Genomic DNA, 24,003 nt, shown 5'->3' with positions numbered 1-24,003 from the left:
AAAATAAATAAATAAATAATCAGAGGTTAGGATTTCTCTGGGTTTTTGGTATTACTGAGGTTTTCTGACCTCCACCCTTATAGAAAGGTGCCCTGTCACTTGAGCCTTGCCCCCAGTCCTATTTGCCTCAGTTGTTTTCAAATAAGATCTCATGTCCTTACCTAGATTGGCTTCAGACTATGGTCTTCCTACCTACACTTCCTGTTCATGTTCAGTTGAGGGTACAGGTGCATACTACCACTCTTGGCCTATTTGCTGAGATGAGGTTTTGATTTTTTTTTCCTGGGTACGCTTCCAAGCATGATCTTGATTTCTTCCTCTGGTGTAACTAGATTTAGAGAGATTAGTATTTGGGAACTGGGGAGGGCAGAAATAATATTCTAAGTCATATGTTTATAAATGTTTTATCAATGTTATAAACAGTGAAGACAAGATGTAGAGATTAGTTCAAATTCGATTGTGTATATCTGCTTGGAAATATTATTTGAACGTAGGTAGAGGTAAGTTGTGCAGAACTGATTTTTCACTCTGATGATCTTTACCTCAACCCATTTTTAAAAAAGCACTTGTCCTACGTGTTTCTTTTAGTTATACATAAAGATCTAGACAGGTAGGCCCTTATTTTAGCACCCTGAATTACAAAATAGATATGAATTCATTTCCTCTCCTGCACTTTAAGAGTTACTACAAGGTAACCTTGGGGACAAGCAGAATGAAGGCAAGTAGAATGGCGTCACTTTAAGGTGCATGTGGCATTGTACCTAAATACACATCAAGGCATATCAAGGTCTGGAACATAGAGGCAGTGATTATTGTTCACACACAAGGAGTTTCATTTCAACAGGTCCATCTGAGGACAATGCAGCTTGATCTGTGTAATCCCTTCCATCATTTTTACCCCCATTTATCCCAATCCTACCCATCCCTTCAAAGTACCCAGCTCCATTTTCACATATATACATTGAATATTATGACTGTAATGCCTTTGTCATTTGTTTAATGTGACTAAAGAGTTTACATTAGAAACTGCATAGTTGTGAAGCTATATGTAAACTGTAGTATTGCTGCTTCACCCTCTGCTGTGGTTCTTACCATTCATATAGTTTCATCTACATCTGCATGCAAATTGATATGAGATTTCTAGTCACAATCTTATATAAAGCCAGACCTCACTCTCTGCTGTGGGTCTTACCATTCCTATGGTTTCATCTACATCTGCATGCAAGTTGATATGAGATTTCTAGTCTCAATCTTGTATAAAGCCACACCCATCTCCTTTTACTCAACAATGATTTTTCTGCTCCACCTGGATAGTAAGCGTCACCTTTGACTCTTCCATCCTGTACAGGGGTAGTCATCAGCACTTATTCAATCAATCACCAAATCTTACTGATACTACACCTAAAATTTGTCTCTAATCATTTGCTATAAACATGGCTCTCTTTTTAAACATATTCTGTACAATTGCTAGGATTATTTCTTTAAAATGAACCTTTGACAAGTCACTTTTCAATCTAAAAATATTTTAATGTTTATTTTTGGCAATAGAGCTCTACCACCTGAGTCATACTTCCAGTTCCTTTTTGTTTTTGTTGTTCTTAATAAGGCCTTGTTATGTATATCTAAGCTGGTCTTGAACTCATGATGTCCTGCTTCAGTCACCTGACTGCTAGTAATATAGGCATGCACTACTGTGTCAAGCTAACAATGATTGCTTTAACAAGACCTATGAGACCCTTACATTAGCTAGTCGCTGATTTCAACATTTTTTGCCAGTCTTGTATGAAATGCCATTCCCTTCCTCTAGCTAACTTATTTTTTTGGCTCATCTCAAACTTCCACTTACGAAAGGTTTCCTTTCTTGCTGTTTCTGAACTGTAGTTCACATATGATGAAATGGAGATGAAAGTTCCAAGCCAGCTTGGACAAAAAGTTAATACATCATCTTAACCATCAAGAAAGGAGTAGTAGAGCATTCCTGTCTGTAATGCTAGCTGTGAAGGAGGCATGAATTGGAGAATCTTAGCTGAGTCCAGATCCACACAGAATGTGAGACCCTATCCAAAGAACAATCAAAGGAAAATAGGGCTGTAAGCATGACTTAACCGTAGAGCCTTTGCCAATGAGCAAAAGGCCCGAGTTCAAACACCAATATGACCAGAAAAGAAAAAAGAAATTTCACTTTGCAACTACCTGTAACCATACTCAGCATATTAGAGTGTAATTTATATGTTCATCTCTGTTCCTAGACTGTGAAATATTTAAGAGATAATACTGTTTTGTTTAGCTTTGTAATCTCATTAGTTAGCATAGGGCCTAATATCTGCTCCATATATATGGATATATATGCATATATGTGAATATATATATATATGAATATATATATGTATATATATATGAGATAATATCTTGCTTGGAGAATGTCTTCAGGTAGTGTAAGTTTTAATATTGCAAAAGATGTTGCTTTCTCTTAGGACACAATATAAAGCAACATTTGGCCTGGTAAACAGGAACTTGTATTTGGCAAGTAAAGGACAGTATCTTTTTTTTTTTTTTGTCAGCCCTGGGGCTTGAACTCAGGGCCTGGGCACTATACCTAAGCTTCTTTTGCTCAAGGCTAGCATTCTTACACTTGAGCCACAGTGTTACTTCCAGCTTTTTCTGTTTATATGGTTCTGAGGAACTGAATCCAGGATTTCAAGCTAGGCAAGCACTCTACCACTAAGCCACATTCCCAGCCCCAAGGGCAGTATCTTAAGTGTCGGTTTTCTCATTGGGAACTGAGTGTGTTGGACAACTTGATTTTACTCATCCTTTCAGGTTCAAAATATTGCTCACCTTCTAGAGAAATTGTACAAATGTGGAGATTTTTGGTCACCACAACTGGAGAGAGCTAATTGGCATCTGGTGGGTGGAGGTTAGGGACATTGTTAAACATCCCAGAATTCACAGAACTACTTCCCCATGAGAAGGGTAGAGCACAGAGACAGAAACTTGACCTAATGTTTTCTATTGCTATGTAGCAGTTACATTGTAACTGTTTTTATTACCTCTCTCTCATAAGAAGTTAAGCTTATGTGCAAAGGAAGAAATTTTCTTTTATTCTTTCAGTAATTATGTGTTGAGTGACTAAATAAATGACTGAATGACAGGATGAAATATGCTTCTTAACTCTTTGTTAAGAAGTTATGCCAAAGAGAATTTAACTTTCTCTCTTTTCTTATTTGCAGGACAGGAAAACTGGGGAACTTGACAGCCCCTTGTAATGCCAATTGTAACTGTTTGAGATCCTATTATTATCCTCTCTGTGGAGGAGATGGAGTCCAATATTTTTCACCCTGCTTTGCAGGTTGTTTAAACTCTGTTTTGAATGGGAAACCCAAGGTAACTGTGAAGGAATGTGTTTGTGTATTTAGGATTGTCTTCTCTGCATCCTTCTCCTGGGGTTCTGCAGGGCCTGTTCTTTCTTTCTGCCCCACCTCTCCCATTAGCTAGTCTTGATATCTCAAATGGAGAAAGATTCCTTTTTCTTTCTTTCTGGGCAACTATTATTGATAATTTCATTGAGAAGTTTCTCATATGCAGGATGTAAAAAAGGAGGCAAGAATTAGGTATTTGTAGATAATGTGGTAACTTTACAAAGACCTAGGAGAGCCAAACACTGGTTTCTCACACCTGTAACCCTAGTAACCCTAGTTACTTAGGAGACTGAGGTGTATGGTAGAGCCATCCCTGGCAGAAAAGTCTATGGGACTCCCTCTCCAATGAATCACTGAAAAGCTAAGGAACAGGCATGAATTAACTGGTAGAGTGCCAGCCATGAGCAAGCAAGCTGAGCAAAAGAATGAGGCTTTGATTTCTATCTTTAGAACATTAAGCAAAAAGTGAAATCTAGGATTATGTAGTGGCATTCCTTTTCTTATATGAAGATAAGTTTAAGATTGTAAAAAGTATTTTTGTTGTTGTTGATCATGGGGCTTGAACTCTGGGCCTCAGCTCTTCACCTCAAGGCAAGTGCTCTACCACTTGACCCACAGCGCCACTTCGGTTTTCTGGTAGTTAATTGGAGATAAGAGTCTTAAAGATGTTCTTGCCTGGGCTGGTTTTGAACTACAATCCTCAGATCTCAGCCTCCTGAGTAGCTAGGATTACAGGCATGAGCCACTGGCACCCTGCTGTAAAAATTATTTCTATACAAGCAAGTAGAAATGAGTAAAGTTGGTTGATATTTATTGTAAAATCAATATGGATATTTGTACATGTGTGTAAAGTTATATAGTTTATATACTCATAAGTACATGCATGAATATATATGTATATATGTGGAAATACCTTTACTATATTTATATGTAGTAAATGCATTAAGACTTATCTCAGTAGGCTGACTTTCGATCTTCCTGTTGGGAATAAACCAAAATACAACAACAACAAAAATTTCATACTGAACTCAGAGTCTGGTGCTTACATGTCAGGCTCTCCACTGGAGCCATACTTCCAGCTCCATTTTTGCTTTTTTCAAGTTAGGGTCATGCTTTATGCCCAAACTTGTCTGGGCTTGGCTCCTTCTACTTATGCTTTCCTGTGGTTGGGATGACAGGTGTATGCATCCAGCCATTGAGCTTCCCCGGTAGCTGGGAACACATATATACCTCTGCACTAAGCTACTTGTTGAGATTGAATGTCTTGAGCTTATTTTTGCCCTTCTGGCCTTGAACCATGAACTACTTCCTAAGTAGTTAAGATTGCAATCTTGATCCACCACACTTGGCATGCAACATACACTTTTTTTGTTGTTGTTGTTCCAGTAGTGCTTGAACTCTGGGCCTGGGCGCTGTCCTCAGCTCTTCAGCTCAAGGCAATCACTCTACCACTTGAGCCACAGAGCCACTTCCGTTTTTTGGTCATTTATTGGAGATAAGAGTCTCATGGACTTTTGTGCCTGGACTGTCTTTGAACTGTGATCCTCAGATCTCAGCTTCCTGAGTAGCTAGGATACAGGCGTGAGCCACCGGCTCCCAGCTGCAACATAGACTTTAAAAAAAAGATGATTATATAAAATCACTGAATAGGGCTGGGAAGGTGTCTCAGTGGTAGAGTGCTTGCCTTGCATGCCTGAGGCCCTGGGTTCGATTCCTCAGCACCATATAAGCAAAAAGAAAAAAGCCGGAAGTGGCGCTGTGGCTCAAGTGATAGAGTGCTAGCCTTGAGCTGAAGAGCTGAGGGACAGTGCCCAGGCCCAGAGTTCAGGCCCCACGACCAGACCCCCCCCTCAATAAATAAAATAAATAAATAAATTAAATTAATAAATAAAAGCACTGAATAGACCTTTATCATTCTTTCCTATTTTTCCCAACTCCATCCATCCCCTCAATTTACCTTATTGACTGGGAAAAATGATACAAGAGTTGAGCCTGATCAAAATGTGTTTTACTTACAAACTGATATATTGAATTGAATTTTAAAAACTAAGAAATAATGTAACCCCTTTGTATAGTATCTTTACAATAAAAAATATTTTTTAAAAAGCTAAGAAATATATAATGGCGGTGTAAGGTAGAGAAAAGCCTTTTAGCACTGGGGATGTCATTCAAGAAGGTGTATCTAGCAAGAACAAGTACCTGAGATTAAAGTTCAGTACCTCCAAAAGAGAAAAGTCTTACCATAAATATATCTTTGTCAATTCATATAGACCTAATAGGCTGAGATATTAAATGCAATTCTAATCATTGGAATGAAACTAAATCTATCATTATCAAGCATTACCTATAGAAACAATAAAATCCTTTAAGAAGACATAGTTATACGTCTTTTAATATCTGAATTTTAATATCTGAGTTTCTTTTTTATATAAAGGCCAAACATAATTTTTTCATCATGTTAACTTTCAGTGTTTCATATTTTAAAAATCTACATATATATTTATGTATGAGAAATATTTGAGATATTACTTATATGTAATATAGATTTCAGGATAATGAGGTGATAAGTTCTCTTTCTTATTGTCATAAGTATATCATTTTAGGAAGGCTACACTTTCCTTTCAGTAAACCCAACCAAAAATTGTAGATGTAAAGGCTGTAGCGAAAAGCGGAACATTTTCCAAGGTCATAGGATGTAGTAGGCAATTATACTGTGGCACTTACCAGAATTTCAGTGTTTGATCCTTTAACCTAGTGAAGATTGTCACCATGGATTTCTCTTTGCCCTCTATAACAGAAAAGAAGAAAGTTAGCATGGAAGCACATTTTGAGCAGTTGTGGTAGATTAAAGTAGTCTAGCCTATCTGAGATCATAAAACTGCTATATTTTTGTTAATTTGTTTTTAAATGAGCAAATAATAGATAAGTTAAATTGTAAGGGCAGCTTGTTTCTAGTTTTGAAACTTTATAACTTCTTCTGCAGCATTACTTACTGCATATGGATTAGGATAGTGAAGGAGTATATGAACTATTTGGAAATCACTGAATTGATAATGATAAAATACCTTGTCAAAACTAACAATTTTAGTACTTTTGTGCCTAATATTTTCAGACATACTACAATTGTTCCTGTATTGGAAGGAAGTTAGAAATTGCATCTACTGCAGAAAGTTTTAGCTTTGAAGCTAAAGCTGGAAAATGTGCAACTAAGTGTACACATTTGCCCATATTTCTTGGCATTTTCTTCACTACAGTGATTTTTACCTTCATGGCTGGTACTCCTATAACCGTGTCTATATTAAGGTATGTATTATATTACCAAGTGTGCAAACTCTAAGGCAACATGTTCAATGATGGGAATACGGACTCAAAGATTCAGCTGGGTCACAAATTGATTACTGGGTTCAAGTAAATTTGTTCCTAAGCATGTCATGAGCTCTGTGGCAATGGATGAGCTATTCAGGTAAGTAGGAAGTAAATGAGATCATATATGAGTAGTTGTCTTAGCACTTTTCTGCTTGGCATATACCTGGTGTTACTTTAAGTTTCTTTGCTTGTTTCATGAAGCCTTCAGTTGTGAACTGGAGATCTGTTAAATTATATTTAGGAACAGACCATTGTGCCAGATTCCAAAGCACATGTATTCTGCCTTAAGAATATTTCTGTCACCTGGATGCTAGCCAGAGTTTGGGACTTTGGGTTTCTCGCTTCCTTCCACATTCTTTGCAAAGATATTTCCCATTTGCCCTTCCAGACTCCCTAGTCTGTCTGTGTCTTTTCTAACAGATCTACGCTTTTCCCTTGTCAGTACTTCGCTTCTTAATATTTACTCATTATCTTTTCATCTGGAAGATTTATGTTTTCATGGTATAATGTTACTTTAATTTTTTCCAACTTAATTGATATTGGCAAATAAAATTTATGTACATTTAAATTGTATAATGCAATATTTTGAAATCCACAGATATTATGAACTGATTACCATAATCAAACTTGTGTGTATATCCATGACTTTACAGTTGTGGGTATGTGTGTGAGTGTGTGTGTGTGTGTGTGTGTGTGTGTGTGTGTGTGTATTTGGTGAGAAAATTTACAATCTACCCACCATAAAATTTAAGTATACAATGCAGTATTATTAGCTACAATCACCATGCTGTGCAGTCAGTCTCTAGAATTTACTCTACATAATTAAAACTTTGCATCCTTTGACCAAATCATCCCATTTCCTCACCGTCAGCCTTCCACAATTACAATTCTACCCTCCACTTCTCTGTGATTGTCTTTTTTGGTATCCAGATATGAATGATATTATACAGTAATTGTTTTTTGTCTAGTTTATCCCAGTTGACATCAAGTCCTCTTAAGTTCATTTATATCACATATAGAAGAATTTCTTTTCTTTCTGAGACAGAGTGGTGCTATACTCCTCCTTTGTCTATTCTTCACTGATTGACACTAAGGTGGATTCCATATTTATAAACAATTGAGAATAATACTTCAATGAACACAGGAGTACAAAATTGCTTTGACATTCTGATTTGATTTCTCTTTGATAACTATCCAGAAGTGAAGATTGCTTGGGCCCGTGTTAATTCTTGTTTTATTTTGATCATTTGAGGAACCTCTATTCTACTCACTGTATGTATGTGCCAATTTACATTCCTCCCCAGGGCTTACTCTTGTATCCTTGCCAACATTTTTATCTTTTGTCTTTATTTCAATAGCCAACACTAACAGGTGTGAGGTGTATCTTATTTTGGTTTTGATGTATATTCACCTGATGCCTAGTAATTTGAAGCACTTTTTTCTTTTTGTTTTCACATTGGTATGTCTTTCTTTGAAAAATGACTATTGAAATCTTTTTTTTTTTTTAATTTTTTTTTTGTCGGCCGTGGGGCTTGAACTCTGGGCCTAGGCGCTGTCCCTCAGCTCTTCAGCTCAAGGCGAGCGCTCTACCACTTGAGCTACAGCGCCACTTCCGGTTTTCTGGTGGTTTATTGGAGATAGGAGTCTCATGGTCTCTCCTGCCTGGGCTGACTTTGAACCGTGATCCTCAGATCTCAGCCTCCTGAGTAGCTAGGATTACAGGCGTGAGCCACCAGCGCCCGGCTGAAATCTTTTACTTATTTTGAAAATTAGAGTTTTTTTCTCATTACTATGCTGTTTAATTTTCAGATTTCTTTTTTTTTTTTTGGGTCCGGTCATGGGGCCTGAACTCTGGGCCTGGAGCTGTCCCTCAGCTCTTCAGCTCAAGGCTAGGGCTCTACCACTTGAGCCATAGCATCACTTCCGGCTTTTTTCTTATGTGGTGCTGAGGAATTGAACCCAGGGCCTTAGACATGCAAGGCAAGCGCTCTACGACTGAGCCACCTTCCCAGCCCCTAATTTTCAGATTTCTTTTGGATATTAACTCCTGTCAGTTGTATGGTTTGCTGTTGTTTTTAAATATCTCTAGGTTCTCTACATTGATGGATTGTTTTGGTAAAAAAGCATTGTAGTTTGATGGAATACTATTTATCTATTTTTGCCTTTATTACCTGTACTTGTGATGTCATAACTGAAAAGTCATATTCCAAACTAATGACAAGGAAATTTTATGTTTTAAGACTTTAGTTTATTCTAAATGGACTTTTTCCTTTCTTCCCCCCCCCGCCCTTTTTTGTTTGTTTGAGCAGGGTACCACTATAAGCCCAGACTGGCCTTCAACACCTGACCCTCTTACCTCAGCCTCTCAAATCTGGGATTATAACTCTGCACCATTCTGTGGGTTTTAATGGAATTCTGTGTGTTGTCTTTGATAAGGGCTCTATTTCATTCCTTTGAATGTGAATATCCAGTTATCCTAACATAATTTACTGAAAAAAAAAAACTCTTTCCACTGTCTGTTCTTGACAATCTTGCTTGTCAAAGATCAATTAACAACAAATCTGGAGATTTATTTCAGGGTGTTCTGTTCTGCTTCATTGATCCATATATATATATATATATATATATATATATATATATATATATAATCAGTATCATATTACTTTGATGATTGCAGCGTCATACTAAATTTTCAAATCAGATTGTGTGCCTTTAGCTTTGTTCTGCTCAAAATTGATTTCTCTGTTCTGGGTCTTTTGTAGTTCCATTTGAGTTTTAAGAGTTTTCTGTTTCTGCAAAAGAAGACACCGCATTTTTTAAGTGGCATATATTAAATTGTACATAGAACAGTTTTGTCATAACATTTACATACTTACTTGATAACAATCACTCCCTCTCTTATTCATTCTTATTCCTATCTTCACCATCCATCTTTTCCTTTCCTTTTCTATTTTCCTAGAAGATGTGTTCTGACTTCCAGGTTCTGGTGTGTTTGGTTTTAATTTGCTATCCTTTAGCTTCCATAAATGAGAGAAAATATGCTATTATTGTGTGATTAATTAATTTCACTTCTTTCATTCATTATCCCACATATTTCATTTTGAAATGGATTTTTGGATATCTGTAAATTATTTCACATATGCATTTTAGATAATTTTATTTGATGTTGTTTGTTCCAATTTGTGAATATAGGATATCTTTCCATGTATTTGTGTTCTCCTCAGCATTTTTATTTTTATTTCAAAGTTTATTTAAAAGGATTTTACTTTTAAATGCTATTACAAAAAAGATTCTTTTTTATTTATCTTTTTGGATAATTCAGTTGGAGAAATGCAACTGATTTTTTTTAAATGTTGATATTTTTCCTGTTGAACTTTAAATGAATTTAGATTCATTTGTTCTCATTCTAATAGTTTGTGGTAGAGTCTTTACACTTTCTGATAAGGTGCCATTGTCTGCAAAAACAAGAAGGATTTACTTCTTTCTAATTTGCATGCCATTTTTTTCTTCTTCCCTAATTATTCTAGTTATGAGTTTGAATGTTGAAAAGAAGTTGTGAGGAAATCCTTTTTTCCCCCCCTGCTGATCTGAGAAGAAAGGCTTTCAGCTTTTCCCTACTGAAAATGTTTCTGTGAGACTGTCATATGTGGTCTTTTTTATGTTGGAGTCTCTTTTTTAGTACCTATTTTGCTGAGCTGTTTAATGAGAAATAAGTCTTGTTAATAAATGTCTTTTTTTTTCTACGAATTTTGTTAAAACTCTTAGGGATTATGACTTTGGTATTATCTGTATTATTTTAGTTCTGATAACATTTTTTCTTTTTTTTGTTTAACTTTTTTTTTTTTTTTTGGGTCCAGTCGTGGGGCTTGAACTCTGGGCCTGGGTGCTGTCCCTCAGCTCTTCAGTTCAAGGCTAGCGCTCTACCACTTGAGCCACAGCACCACTTCCGGCTTTTCTTTTTGCTTATGTGATGCTGAGGAATTGAACCCAGGGCCTCATGCATGCAAGGCAAGCGTTCTACCACTGAGCCACCTTCCCAGCCCTTTTGTTTAATTTTATTGTAAATTTTTTCTTTTATAATTTCTGAATGGTTAAACTATGCATGAGACCTTACAATAAATTATTTATTTCATATGAACAACATTTACTTTAATATAGAAATGCTAAATTGATATAAGTATGTTCAAAATATGAGCATGCAATATAACTTCATTTGTGTTTAATATTTCCAGGTGTGTTAATCAAAGGCAAAGGTCTCTAGCACTTGGAATACAATTCATGTTGCTTCGATTATTGGGTATGCCATTTCAAATAATTGATTGGAAACGGTTTGTTACTCTGCTTTGTTGGTGTTACTAATTTGTTCAGATATAGTATATGTAAAGAAAATAAAGAAAACTACATAATTGTTCAAGATGTACATATCACATGAAATTATAATGATTACATTTCCATTTTCCTGATTTACTAATCATTGTTAAAAAATATATATGATTTATTTGAAATATATAATATGACCATCCACATATAATTTCTTTCTTCCATGCTTTTATCACCATTTAGGATACCACCATGTTGCACTGCCAATGAAAGACAATAAGATGAAATATTTCAAAAGTAAATGAAATCAAGATATTGTGTCTAGTTAAGAATTGCTAGCCTGAGCTGGGCGCTGGTGGCTCACGCCTGTAATCCTAGCTACTCAGGAGGCTGAGATCTGAGGATCGCGGTTCAAAGCCAGCCCGGGCAGGAAAGACCGTGAGACTCCTATCTCCAATAAAAACCACCAGAAAACCGGAAGTGGCGCTGTAGCTCAAGTGGTAGGACCAACACACACACACACACACACACACACAATATTTAAAATCTTTAAAGCAATCTTAACCGACAAAAAAAAAAAGAATTGCTAGCCTGTTGTAATGACTCAATCCAGTAATACTAGCTATTTTGGAGATAGAGATTAGAGGATTGCATTTTGAGGCAAGTTGGGGCCAGTTTAGAGAATAAAGAGAGTTCATGAAAATCCATCTCAACCAATGTCTAGTTGCACTCATATATGCTTGTTTTCTTAGTGAGGTGAGGAAGCATCAGCAGAAAGGTTGACTAAGTCATAAGTCACAAGTCAAGGCTGATTAAGACATAAAAAGAGATCTCTTCTCACAAAATAATCAATGCAAAATGAGTGGCTCATTTGGTAGATGGCCTGCCTAGAAGGCAAGAGGTCCTGAGTTCAAGTCCCAGTACTAGAAAAAAAAATTATTGGAAGAATTTATAACAGAAAACTTACGTTGTAACAGATATGAGGATTTTACTTTATTTATTTTTATTTTTGTCAGTCCTGGTGCTTGAACTCAGGGCCTGGGCACTGTCCCTGAGTTTTTGCCCAAGGCTAGCGCTCTACCACTTGAGCCACAGTGCCACTTCCAGCTTTTTCTGTGTATATGGTATGATGAATCAAACCTAGGACTTCATGAATGCTAGGCAAGCACTCTACCACTAAGCCACATTCCCAGCCCTATATGAGGATTTTAAAGAAATTAATATTATAAATTTAATGTTGAGATTTTTATTAAAATAAAAAGAACATTAGTGATCATGTAGTCCACTTTCTTACTTTTTAAATGAGGAAATGAATTCCCTCAAAATTCAAGGTTCTGCTGAAAGTTACACAATTAACTGTGGTAGAAAGGAGGTTAGAAAATGATCCCTCACAGTAAAGTGCACTGTGGTGTGTGTGTGTGTGTGTGTGTGTGTGTATGTGTGTGTGTGTGTGTGTGTGTGTGTGTGTGTGCATGCTGGTCTTGTGGCTTGAACTCATGGCCTAAGTTTTTTGTATTGTATTTTTTTAATCGGTTGTGGGGCTTGACCTCGGCCTGGGCGCTGTCTCTGACTTCTTAGCTCAAGGTGAGCACTGTACCCCTTTGAACCAAAACACCACTTCTGGCTTTCTGGTGGTTAATTGGAGATAAGCATCTCAACAGACTTTTCTTCGCCTGGCTTTGAACCTCAATCCTCAGATTTCAGCCTCCTGAGAGGCAAGGATTACAGGCGTGAGCCACCAGTGCCCGGCAGCATAGGTGTTTTTCCTGAGCTTTTTTGCTCAAGGCTAGTGCTCTGCTACTTGAGCCATAGTTCCACTTTTGCCTTAAATTTGTTTTTTATAGGTAGTTGATTGTAGGTATGAATCTTATGGAATTTCCTGCCTGGACTGGCTTCAAATTGCAATCTTCAGATTTCAGTTTCCTGAGTATCTAGAATTACTGATGTAAGACACTGGTCCCTTGCCAGTTAAGTGCACTTTTAACTTGCCCCACTATAGATTATAAAACAGATGAGTATTTCTAAGAAATACTACCTTAAAAAATATATTTGAGGGGCTGGGAATATGGCTCAGTGGTAGAGCGCGTGCCTTGCAAGCCTGAGGCCCTGGGTTCGATTCCTCAGCACCACATAAGCAAAAAAAAAAAAAAGCCGGAAGTGGTGCTGTGGCTCAAGTGGTAGAGTGCTAGCCTTGAGCTGAAGAGCTGAGGGACAGTGCTCAGGCCCAGAGTTCAGGCCCCACGACCGGACCAAAAAAAAAAAAAAATATATATATATATATATATTTGATTTGTAACATGTGGAAGTGACTTATGTATAGTCATCCTTCCTATACGTTAAAGCATGTCTAGATCATATAGATAAAACAAGAGAAATGCTTTGAAAATAATTGTTAACCTAAATTGTTTAGGGAAGAGTGACAAGAAAAATAATAGTTTTGAAATACATAGTACAAATGATTTTCTTTTGTAATATTCTAAATTTGCATTTGGTTGCATCTGTTAATATGGACCCTGCAGAGATTAATAGTATTGGAAGTTTAGAGCTTCATGGTTTCCAAGATGTATATGTGTTCACATGAATGCACAGGATTAGTTATATTCGTTTGACTAAATATGTGCACAGACATACACATTGTTATACACACACATTCATTTTAACTTGTATACACATGCCCCCATTAATGTATATGTCTGCACAGACAAGACCATATACTAGAGTTTTGAGGACTCACATGTGTATCTAACATAATTTATCTTGATTTTTAAAATACTATCTAGTTTCAAAGATATATTAATTATGGGTAAAAAACAATAAATAACTGTAGTAATCAATAAACATAATTACATTTTCCAAAATAACAAATACAGTAAGATCCTTATTAAGTTAAAACAATATATCTAGAGATTTCTATTAAAATCCTTTTTTGAGCTGGTTAGAAGCATAATTACATGTTATTATTTAAAAAATTACATCCAGCTTCTTTATATGTCTTTGACATGTACATGATTTGGTTACTTTGCATGTGGTAAGGCTAATGACTATTTTTATCTATAAGGATATACATGTTACTATAGTTTTAAAAGCCTCTGATAATAAGCCATGATCTCCAACCATTTTTATTTTGTCCCTAATTCTTTTAGGCACAATACCTGGACCAATTATATTTGGTGTGACAATAGACAGCACATGTATTCTCTGGGATGTAAATGAATGTGGCACTAGAGGAGCTTGTTGGATTTATGATAACATCAGGATGGCCCATATGCTAGTAGCCATAAGTAAGTGACATCTTGATCATTTTAAGGATATGGATGAGACGTTTCATTAGCTATTGGTTGCTTTGTTAGTTACTTTGGAATGTTCAGCAACATTCCACTAAAAACGTGGCGAAAGAAAAGGTAAGAAATGCTGGAAGTGGTGTCTCACGCCTGTAATCCTAACTACTCAGGAAACCAACATCTGAGGATTGTGCTTCAAAGCCAGCCCAGGCAGGAAAGTCTGTGAGACTCTTTTTTTTTTTTTTGGTCTGGTCATGGGCCTGAACTCTGGGCCTGAGCGCTGTCCCTCAGCTCTTCAGCTTAAGGCTATCACTCTACCACTTGAGCCACAGCGCCTCTTCCGGCTTTTTTCTTTTTGCTTATGTGGTGCTGAGGAATCGAACCCAGGGCCTCATGTGTGCAAGGCAAGCGCTCTACCACTGAGCCACCTTCCCAGCCCCGTCTGTGAGACTCTTATCCCCAATAAATCACTCAGAAAATTGGAAGTGGTGCTGTGGCTACAGCAGTGCTTGCCTTGAGCTGAAGAGTGATAGAATGGTAGAGTGCTTGCCTTGAACTGAAGAGCTGAGGGACAGTGCCCAGGTCAGAGTTCAAGCCCCACGACTGACCAAAAAAAAAGAAAGAAGAAAGAAAGAAAAGGTAAGAATGAAAAATAAAAAGACAACAGAGCAAGCAAATCATCTCCTGGGTATAGTCAGTCCTTAGAAAGTAGCAGGTTAAAAGTTAACATTGAAGGCTAGGCATTGGTAAGTCAGCTGTAATCTTAGCTACTCACAAGAATGACACCTGAAGAATCTAACTACAAAGGCTGTCTGGGAAGGACTGAAGGCATGGATCAAATGAGAGAAACTACTAGGTAAGCAAGTGCAATACCCTGAACTCTGTCTCTGCACACCCTAAAAGATTAAATTAACATCTAACTGGACACTGGGGCTCATGCCGGTAATCCTAGCTACTTAGGAGGAGATTGCACTTTGAAACCAGCCTGAGCTGGAAAGTCCCTGAGACTTTTATCCCCCTCTTCCCCCCCCAAAAAAAAGGCCAGAAGTGGAAAATAGAGCTGTGGCTCAGGTGGTAGAGCACTAGCCTTGAGCAAAAACTTAGCAAAAGCACCATCCAGCCTCAGGACCAACACACACACACACACACACACACACACACAATATTTAAAATCTTTAAAGCAATCTTAAGAAATTAAGAGTATGTACATATAGAGAAGTTTTTGATATGTACACCTGTAGTTTTCACTGCTGTCATGAGGAAACATATATCATGACTAGCTTCTTCTTGTGTGCTTAAAACCAGAGTATACTACTATTAGATTCAATTTTTTGAGAAATACTGGAGAAATAAATGTATAAATTCAGGAAATCAAGAGCGTAAATATTGACAAAAACATACCAAATAGCCACCATCATTTTACCACTTTTTATTGAAGCCATTCATGTTTAAGATTTATTTAGTAGATTGGTTTATATTTATGTTTTGCCAACAGTGAACATGAGAATTTTACCTCCAAAAGATGTTACACATTTATACACTTTTCAAACTAAGCCAACAAAAAACATTAACTGTTTTATGTAGGTAACAAATCCTCCTACAAATCTAGTAAAGTTTAGACCAATGAGCATTCACATTTTTCAAATGCATACCTTTTACATAAAAATATCAATGACTAACAAATATGATTCAGGAATTAGAAAAAATGGCCTGTGAGACCATGTTTAATTTTAATAACATTTATTAAATACTTAGTACTGGAACTCATTTGTCTTCACATGGCTGAGCTTAAAATCAGTTATGAAAACAAAAAGCCTGTGAAATAACTTTTATTGCTCCATATTTTTAGCTAACATAGGAGAGAAATTAACTTAAATATTCAACATGATATATTCCCAAAGGGTTTCTTCTGCTTTTAAAAGTACTTTTCCCCCAAACTTTTACCTATTTTTAATATTATGTTCCATTTTGAACATTAGAATTCTTCAACTTATTCAAGTTCAAGGACGACATAAACTATTTTATCATTATCATTAAGCTCTTTGTAAGTTTTTTGAATATAGTAGTATATTAAATGAAGTATGTTAAATGAAATATAGTATTATGTTAAAAATGAAGTATGGGGCAATGCTGTACTCTCAGCCTTTGTGAGGCTTGGGTAGATGGATCATGAGTTCAAGACCAGCTTGTATCACTATAGTAAAACCTTGTTTCCAAATTAAAGGGAATGAAACATGGATTTATTTAATCCTTCTCTAGAATATATTTTTATTGTTTATAAAGAAAAGAAATGCTAGTTCATATTGAACTGTGTTTTTTCTTATGACTGTGTGTGTGTGCGCGCGCACATGTGTGTGTGCACGCTGGTCATAGGACTTGAATTTAAGGCCTGAGCACAGTCCCTGAGCTTTTTTACCCTGTACCACTTTAGTCACATGAGCTCCTCCTCTGGCTTTTTAGTGGGGTCATTAGAGATAAGCATTTCATCAACTTTCTTGCTGGGTTAGCTTGGAACATCAATTCTCAAATCGCAGCCTCCTCAAGTAGTTAGGATTATAGGCCTGAGCACTTGTACCCAGATGAGTTTTTGTTGTTGTTGGGGTCTTTTTGAGTCAACATCTTTATACAGCCTGGAACTTACTGTGTAGTCTAGGCTAACCTCAAATTCTAGATCCTCTTTCCTCAGCTTTTGGAGACCTGATATTAAATTCACAATCCACCATTTCCAACCTCCTGAATATTTAAAATTTTGAAAGCATAGAAATATAATGCCATATAATTTTCTTCATGTGGTGACTTTCTATGTATGCAGAAATTCTCAAGTTTGGGCTGGGAAGGTGGCTCAGTGGTAGAGCGCTTGCCTTGCATGCCTGAGGCCCTGGGTTCGATTCCTCAGCACCACATAAGCAAAAAGAAAAAAGCTGGAAGTGGCACTGTGGCTCAAGTGGTAGAGTGCTAGCCTTGAGCTGAAATGCTGAGGGATAGCGCCCAGGCCCAGAGTTCAGGCCCCACGACCGGACAACCCCCCCCCCAAAAAAAAAAAATTTTTAATTTGGAAATTACTAAAAGGTCCCCTTTTTTATTGCTTATTGTTAAGGTGATAAATAGAGGTGTTATAGTTACATAAGGTAATGAATACATTTCTTTTTGGACAATGTCACCCCTTCCCTCATTTCTCCTGCTTTCCCCTCCCCATGCCCCATGTCCCTCCCTCCCAAGTTGTAAAGTTCATTTCCACCATAGTGTTTCATGAGTATCATTGTTATATTAGATCATTCTTTGTCCTGCCGTTTCTGTGATTTCCTTTCCCTTCAATGGCTCAGATAAACTTATATACAAGACAAAGTGTGCAGAAAACTAAAAATAAAACAAACATTAGAAATAACTGCAAACAGAATATAATAAGAAGCACTTGTTTCCAATTCTTGGAGTTCACTTTGATACACTTCATTATGTATGGCTACATGTACTTAGTGACTGGGCTATTGTGATACCCTGCTAAGAATATCATGGATATATTCTAGTTATTACAAATGAAGGAAACCATGCAACCTATATTTCTTTAGGTCTGGCTTGCTTTGCTAAATATAATTTTTTCCAGATTTTTCCATTTCCTTACAAATGGAGCAATGTTATGCTTTCTGATGGAGGCATAGAACTCCATTATGTATGTGTGTGTGTGTATATATAGATATACATATATATCTATATATATCTCAGATATTCTTGATCTGTTCTTTTACTGAGGGAAGGCCCAAATTCATGATTGATTTTTTTTGCATTTAGGTGTTACTTGTAAAATTATCACCATTTTCTTCAATGGACTGGCAATCTTTTTGTATAAACCACCACCCTCAGGCACAGATGTATCTTTTCAAAGTCAGAATGCAGTTGTGACCACTGTTTCAGTAGACCAGGATCTGAACAAAGCCGAAAATGAAGAGGACAAGCTAGAGGACAAGCCTCAGAAGTGACATCTGTCTCACAGAGTGCCATGACAGCATTGTATAAACCCAATATGGACGAGGATGTTTTAAAAATGAATGGTTTGTTATCCAGTATGTTTGTTGTACATGTATCTTCTTTTGTCTTAATGCAAGAAACAAACCTGTGTTATCGATGCCAACTGAAAGCCTAAACACACACACACACTCACATACACACACACAGGCTCACTTGTTTCCCATTGTCTATGCATGCAAGTCCCAACTATTTACAAGAAAAGTAGCCAATGATGAGTTAATAGTTTACATTAAAGAAACACAGAGACGAAGCTGGATGTGGTGACACCCATAACCCCAGTGAGTTCAAGGTAAGCCTGTTTCAAAACAAAACAAAAACTTAAAGACACACTGATGTTTTATATTTTTTTAATACAACTTGTTGCATTTTAAATATTGTTGATGAAACATTTGCTCTTACATGGAAAATTTATGATATAAAATATTAAAACAAATTTGTGCAATGATTTCTGGGCCTTACTGGAAGCTTGTGAATTTAAAGGCAGCTTTATCATATAATTTGTTTTAAAATTATATCTACTGGTCTGGATTTTATTTATTACTATAAGTTATTGAACTAGGAGAATGGACACTAGCAGTCTTCTCTGTGGCTCCCTACATTGTTTATTTTATATTGAATACACATATTTTCACTTCAAGGACCCAGGAAGCAATTTGTTGATACTGCTGAATTTTAACACTTAACTTTTTGTGATTCCATAATAGTATTATTCAGTAACATCTATTCCAGATGAAAGAACCAACTTCAATAATGGAAAGTGCCAATTAGACATGGCAATGTTCCTTGATTCATCTTGGCCAGTGTTGGTATGCTGAATTCTTTATTTTTTTTATTTTAAAAACTGATTATCCAGTACATTACTTAGGGCACTTAAAAATAGTACTTTGAATATAGCAGACAACTATTATTACTTAATTGAGGCATTAAAACCTACTCTGATGAATTTATTCATCTTTTCATAGACCTGATAACATTATAGGTAAACCCCTAATGTGCGTAGGTCAGATTTATGGCTGTCTTACTCATGATATAGAAGAAATAGAATATTGAACATCAGTAAAAATAACTTTTAATGTTGTTAAAATTTTTTGCTGAATTTATCTAGCATGTGTGAGGTCCTAAATTCAATCCTCAGCACAGCAAAGAAAAGGAAAGGAAAAGAAAGGAAGAAGGGAAGAAAAGAAAGGAAGGTAGGAAGAAAGAAAAGTAGATTGTTACATTTTGTTTTTTCTGGGATGGGGTATTTTTTCTTTTAATGCTATGGACCGAGCTTGGGACCTTAATTTTGGTACTCTACCACTTGAGCTCAAAGTGTCTGGTTTTCCCTACTTCCTTCTCCTAGTTTAATACTTTCCATGAAGAGATTTACACACACTGTAATCAGGACAACAGAAGTGAGGTAATGGCGTGGCTGGAAGTCAGGAGCTGAAGCACTAGAAACTAAGAGAATTTAAGATGCCATCAGGAGTAACCTGCAGTCAATGACTTTCAAGAACCTAGTAGGTTCTATAAACTGAGCTTCAAGAAGGAAGAATGAGGTAAGAGTTGGTCTGGCAAGTACCCTTGAATATTAAATGAGAAGAGCAGTGGGTCAGAAATCTAGTGTGTGTGTGTGTGTGTGTGTGTGTGTGTGTGTGTTACTGGAGATTGAACTCAGGGCCTCACACTTGATAGGCAAGCACTTGAACTACACCTATAGTCTAATCCAGGGACATTTACACAGCAAAAAAGCCAGAATAAAGCCAAATTTTCAGGTATATGGGAAGCATGAAATTTTAGCAACCAAAGGGACAATGAAAGGTATGCAGGGGAATAAACACATGATACCTCAATGGAGAACCTTCCTCCCACTCAGCCAGGCACATTTTCAGTGCCACTAGTTGGGACCAAAGTTAATGGAGCATTAGACTTTTTGTCACAAAAGTAGAAGCTGAGGACTGAAGGAAGACTTTCAGAGCTGTAAACAAACAGCAAATCCTGAAAAACTCATTGACAGAGATGAGAAATGAGAACAAGAAAAGAAACAGTTATCTACAAAAAATAGAAGGAAAAAAGAGTTACTTCCAGCCTAGAAAGAGTTTAATAAACAACTGACTAAATAATAGGCATTCATAAAGATTCTTAGTTACCAAGGGCTATATTGTATTCAGTATGCTTGGTTTTATAAAATGATATAGATATTTTATGAACTTTTTAGTGAAGATAGCTAAAGGGAAACTACAATTTTGACACTTAAAATGAATTAGGCTGTCTTATTTATAGTATAAAGACTTGTAAAGAATACTTCTTTTATGGATATAGGATAGGGTGATACAGAGAGTACTATAATTTATAATCATGGTTTTTACTTTGATCATATGGGTTGGTATGTTGCCTTTAGCATAAATTGTGGTTTTCACAATTTATGTTATAAAATAAGCTTGAACTTACAAGCTAACATATTGTAATTTTGTGCATATTTGAATATATACCTTAAAGCTTTAAACATTTTGATTTTTGAATTGCTGGATACAAATGTAAAAACTCTTACACATAGCAAAAGCTATATACATTGGACTTTACTATGTAAATTGGGGAGAATTTTAGATATATTTTGTTTCAAGTATTTTGTTGTAAACAATTATGCAAGAAATATATAAATACTTTAAAAATTAAATCAGTATGTTTTTATTACATTGTATTAAGTGTTTGACTTTTTTGGTCCAGCTTTCCATCATTGTGACAAATTATTTGAGGAAAAACAACTTGATAGGAAAAATGTATTTTGTCTCTTGATCTCAAAATATTTAGTTTGGTCTCTTTGCTGCATTGCTTTGGATCTATGTTGAAGCAGTGTAGTTTGGTGGCTCACTTCATGGTGACCAGGAAGCAGAGAGAAGATGGGGGTGGGGTCCCATATCTCCTTGAAGGACATGCCTGCCATGACCTTCCTTGCAGTAGGCCCTCCGCATGTCTCAACAGCACCACCATGTGGGGACCAAATCTTAACACCTGATGAGCCTTCAAGGGACATTCCAGGTCCATACTTGTAATGACATACCATTAACAGAGTTTTGAATGTAGATTGTGTCTATTTGTGAATGCAAGCACGTTTTATAAATGGGAAAATTGATGTACAATAAAACTTGTTGAATATAAAATAGTTCAGTAGTTTTGGTATTACAACTAATTTATTTAATTTGATGTAAGCCACATACATTACAAAGCATGTATTAACAGAATGCTTTTCTGTTACTGTTTTTGTGTATGAAAACCATATGATTGGCACATAATATTTAAGCTATATGTTGCAGGACCTGATGATTAAGCATGGGAAATGACATAGAGTAAGAAAATAACAAAAACTCAAACCAGTATATTTTCTGTTCTTAGTTTAGCAATGGTATATTTTCCTGTATAGAGCATTCTATGGGTCATACTATTAAGTCTGCAAAGAACTTTCTAAGTTGGGGAACAAAGAGCAATGACACCTTTCTAAGATCCAAAACCACTATATATCTGTGAAATCTAAGAAAATTGACAAGAGGAAAGAAAGAAGGTACTACAAAATGGATATCAAAGTAGCAATGAGGAAGGTGGCTCAGTGGTAGAGTGATTGCCTCACATGCATGAGGCCCTGGGTTCGATTCCTCAACACCACATATGCAGAAAAGGCCGGAAGTGGTGCTGTGGCTCAAGTGGTAGAGTGCTAGCCTTGAGCTAAAGAGCTGAGGCCCAGAGTTCAGGTCCCATGACTGACCAAATAAACAAACAAAAACCAAGGTAGCAATGAGGTAAAAATAAAGCCCTTCTAGTTTTCATCTTGTTAGTTCTACCTTCTTGAATGAGCTATTTAGAATGTTAGCCTTTTTTTACTTATTGTGATTGAGGTATATTTCTTCTGCTGAAACCAATGTAAAACCTTTTTCCTTCTTGAAGTTCACTACTCAGAGTTTGGCAACAGTGACTACAATTTAAGTGATCCTTGGAACTTTTAAAGCTAACATTCTTGAAGCCTCACACAAGACTAACTAAATTTCTAGTCAGTTTTTTTGTTGTTGCTGGAGACAGGGACTCAAACTCAGTATCTGATGTTTTTGCTTACTGGCTGGTGTTCTTCCACCTGATCCATGCCTCCAAATCCAGTAGCAAATAAAGTCAGGATTACAAACTGCTACATATCAGTGAACACATCATAGATGGGGGCGGGGGTGTGAATCAACTTTTATTTCTGGTAATCTAGTCATGACTTATTTCAGATTTTGATGTTTGAGAGAATAAAAATGTACTTGATTTTTTTTTATTGCACCTATAGAACTGTTTGAGGAGATGCAAAACGTAATGAAGTAATAGGGTCATTTTGAGGTTTGAGATATTACTTGGGTTTCTCCTGAAAATATGGAAGCTCGTTGAGTTAGAGAAGAAGGAGTATTACAAAGCTGGAAAGCAGCAGAGTCAAATGAACCCACTGTTAAATTTTCCTCATGACTCATACCTTCAAAAAAAAAAACAAAAATTAGGGAGCAAATTCTATCTTGTATTGCATTAGTGAGTAACTTCTGTAATTTTCTGTAATTATATGGATACAACAGTATAGAATATTCCAGAGCTTTAGGAGTTGCTGAGTTGATCACATTGAATCATGTTTTGATGGTAGTGTTATCAGAAATTCTGATAAGGAAATTAGGGTAGACTTGAATTCACTAAAAACAGTCATAAATTGTCCTGATACATGCTCTATCCCCGAACTGTTTAAATAACAGAGAAACAACTGACCTATCTGGTAAGCCCAGTAACAGAACACTCTGCTTTCTGTTAGTTAACAAAACCAAAAGCTGCACAAGGAAAAAAAAACCCACAATGTCAAATGTGTCAGCTTTTGTTTTCCTTGCTCCTCCTCTTTTCCTTGTCTTATATATATCTTGTTTTTGTCTTAGATAAAAGCAAACTATTATTAGCTTTCCTGTCATATAAGTAAATGAAAATTGCCAAGGTAATTTAAAGCTCTGAAAATTATAAGCAGCAAAAACTGATGACAAAAACAGCTTCCAGCTGGGCACTGGTGGCTCTTGCCTGAGATCCTACTCAGGAGGCTGAGATCTGAAGATCATGGTTTAAAGCCAGCCTGAGCAACAAATTCTGTGAGACTCATATCTCCAATTAACCACTAGAAAACTGGATGTGGTGCTGTGGCTCAAGTGGTAAAGTGTTCTCCTTGAACTGAAGGGTTCAGGGCCAGCACCCGGGCTCAGAGTTCAAGCCCCCCTACTGAAACAAACAAACAACAACAACAGCAACAAAAATAAAACAAAACAAAACAGTTTTCATAATAGTTTAGTTAAGATCAGGTAATTGAAGTAATAATGAGGTAAGTGTCAGCTCTTGCTTACTCCTCCAGCATGGAGAAATGTGTTAGAGGTACTGCATATGAGAAAAATAACCCCATAAAAATTAAGCTGTTAAGGCAACAATGTCACCTGAGCTAGCACTTCATATTAGTGACTTGAAAGACTGAAATTTATTTTTCTAGTAGGATGTGTTGAAGTTACTTGTCAGTTAAAAAAAACACAAGAGTTTTTATTTATGGCTATTAGGCAATATATTTTTCAACTCTA

The 24,003-nt window shown here is 36.4% G+C and overlaps 1 protein-coding gene across 1 annotated transcript in view; it reads left to right on the top strand.

The window, feature by feature from the left end:
• Slco4c1 (solute carrier organic anion transporter family, member 4C1) overlaps window positions 1-18,444 on the top strand; it is a 52,853-nt gene extending 34,409 nt beyond the window's left edge. The window contains exons 9-13 of the mRNA XM_013022099.1: window positions 3,231-3,384; window positions 6,532-6,722; window positions 11,018-11,082; window positions 14,249-14,386; window positions 18,173-18,444. Coding sequence (XP_012877553.1) covers window positions 3,231-3,384; window positions 6,532-6,722; window positions 11,018-11,082; window positions 14,249-14,386; window positions 18,173-18,360 — 736 coding nt within the window. The 3' untranslated portion in view covers window positions 18,361-18,444. The remainder of the gene's footprint in view (window positions 1-3,230; window positions 3,385-6,531; window positions 6,723-11,017; window positions 11,083-14,248; window positions 14,387-18,172) is intronic.
• The last annotated feature ends 5,559 nt before the right edge of the window (window positions 18,445-24,003 follow it).

This window comes from Dipodomys ordii, unplaced genomic scaffold, assembly GCF_000151885.1.
Source record: "Dipodomys ordii isolate 6190 unplaced genomic scaffold, Dord_2.0 Scaffold59, whole genome shotgun sequence".
Classification (NCBI taxonomy): Eukaryota; Metazoa; Chordata; class Mammalia; order Rodentia; family Heteromyidae; genus Dipodomys; species Dipodomys ordii.
The sequence above is the reverse complement of the archived record's forward strand: the minus strand, read 5'-3'. Positions and strand labels throughout refer to the sequence as shown.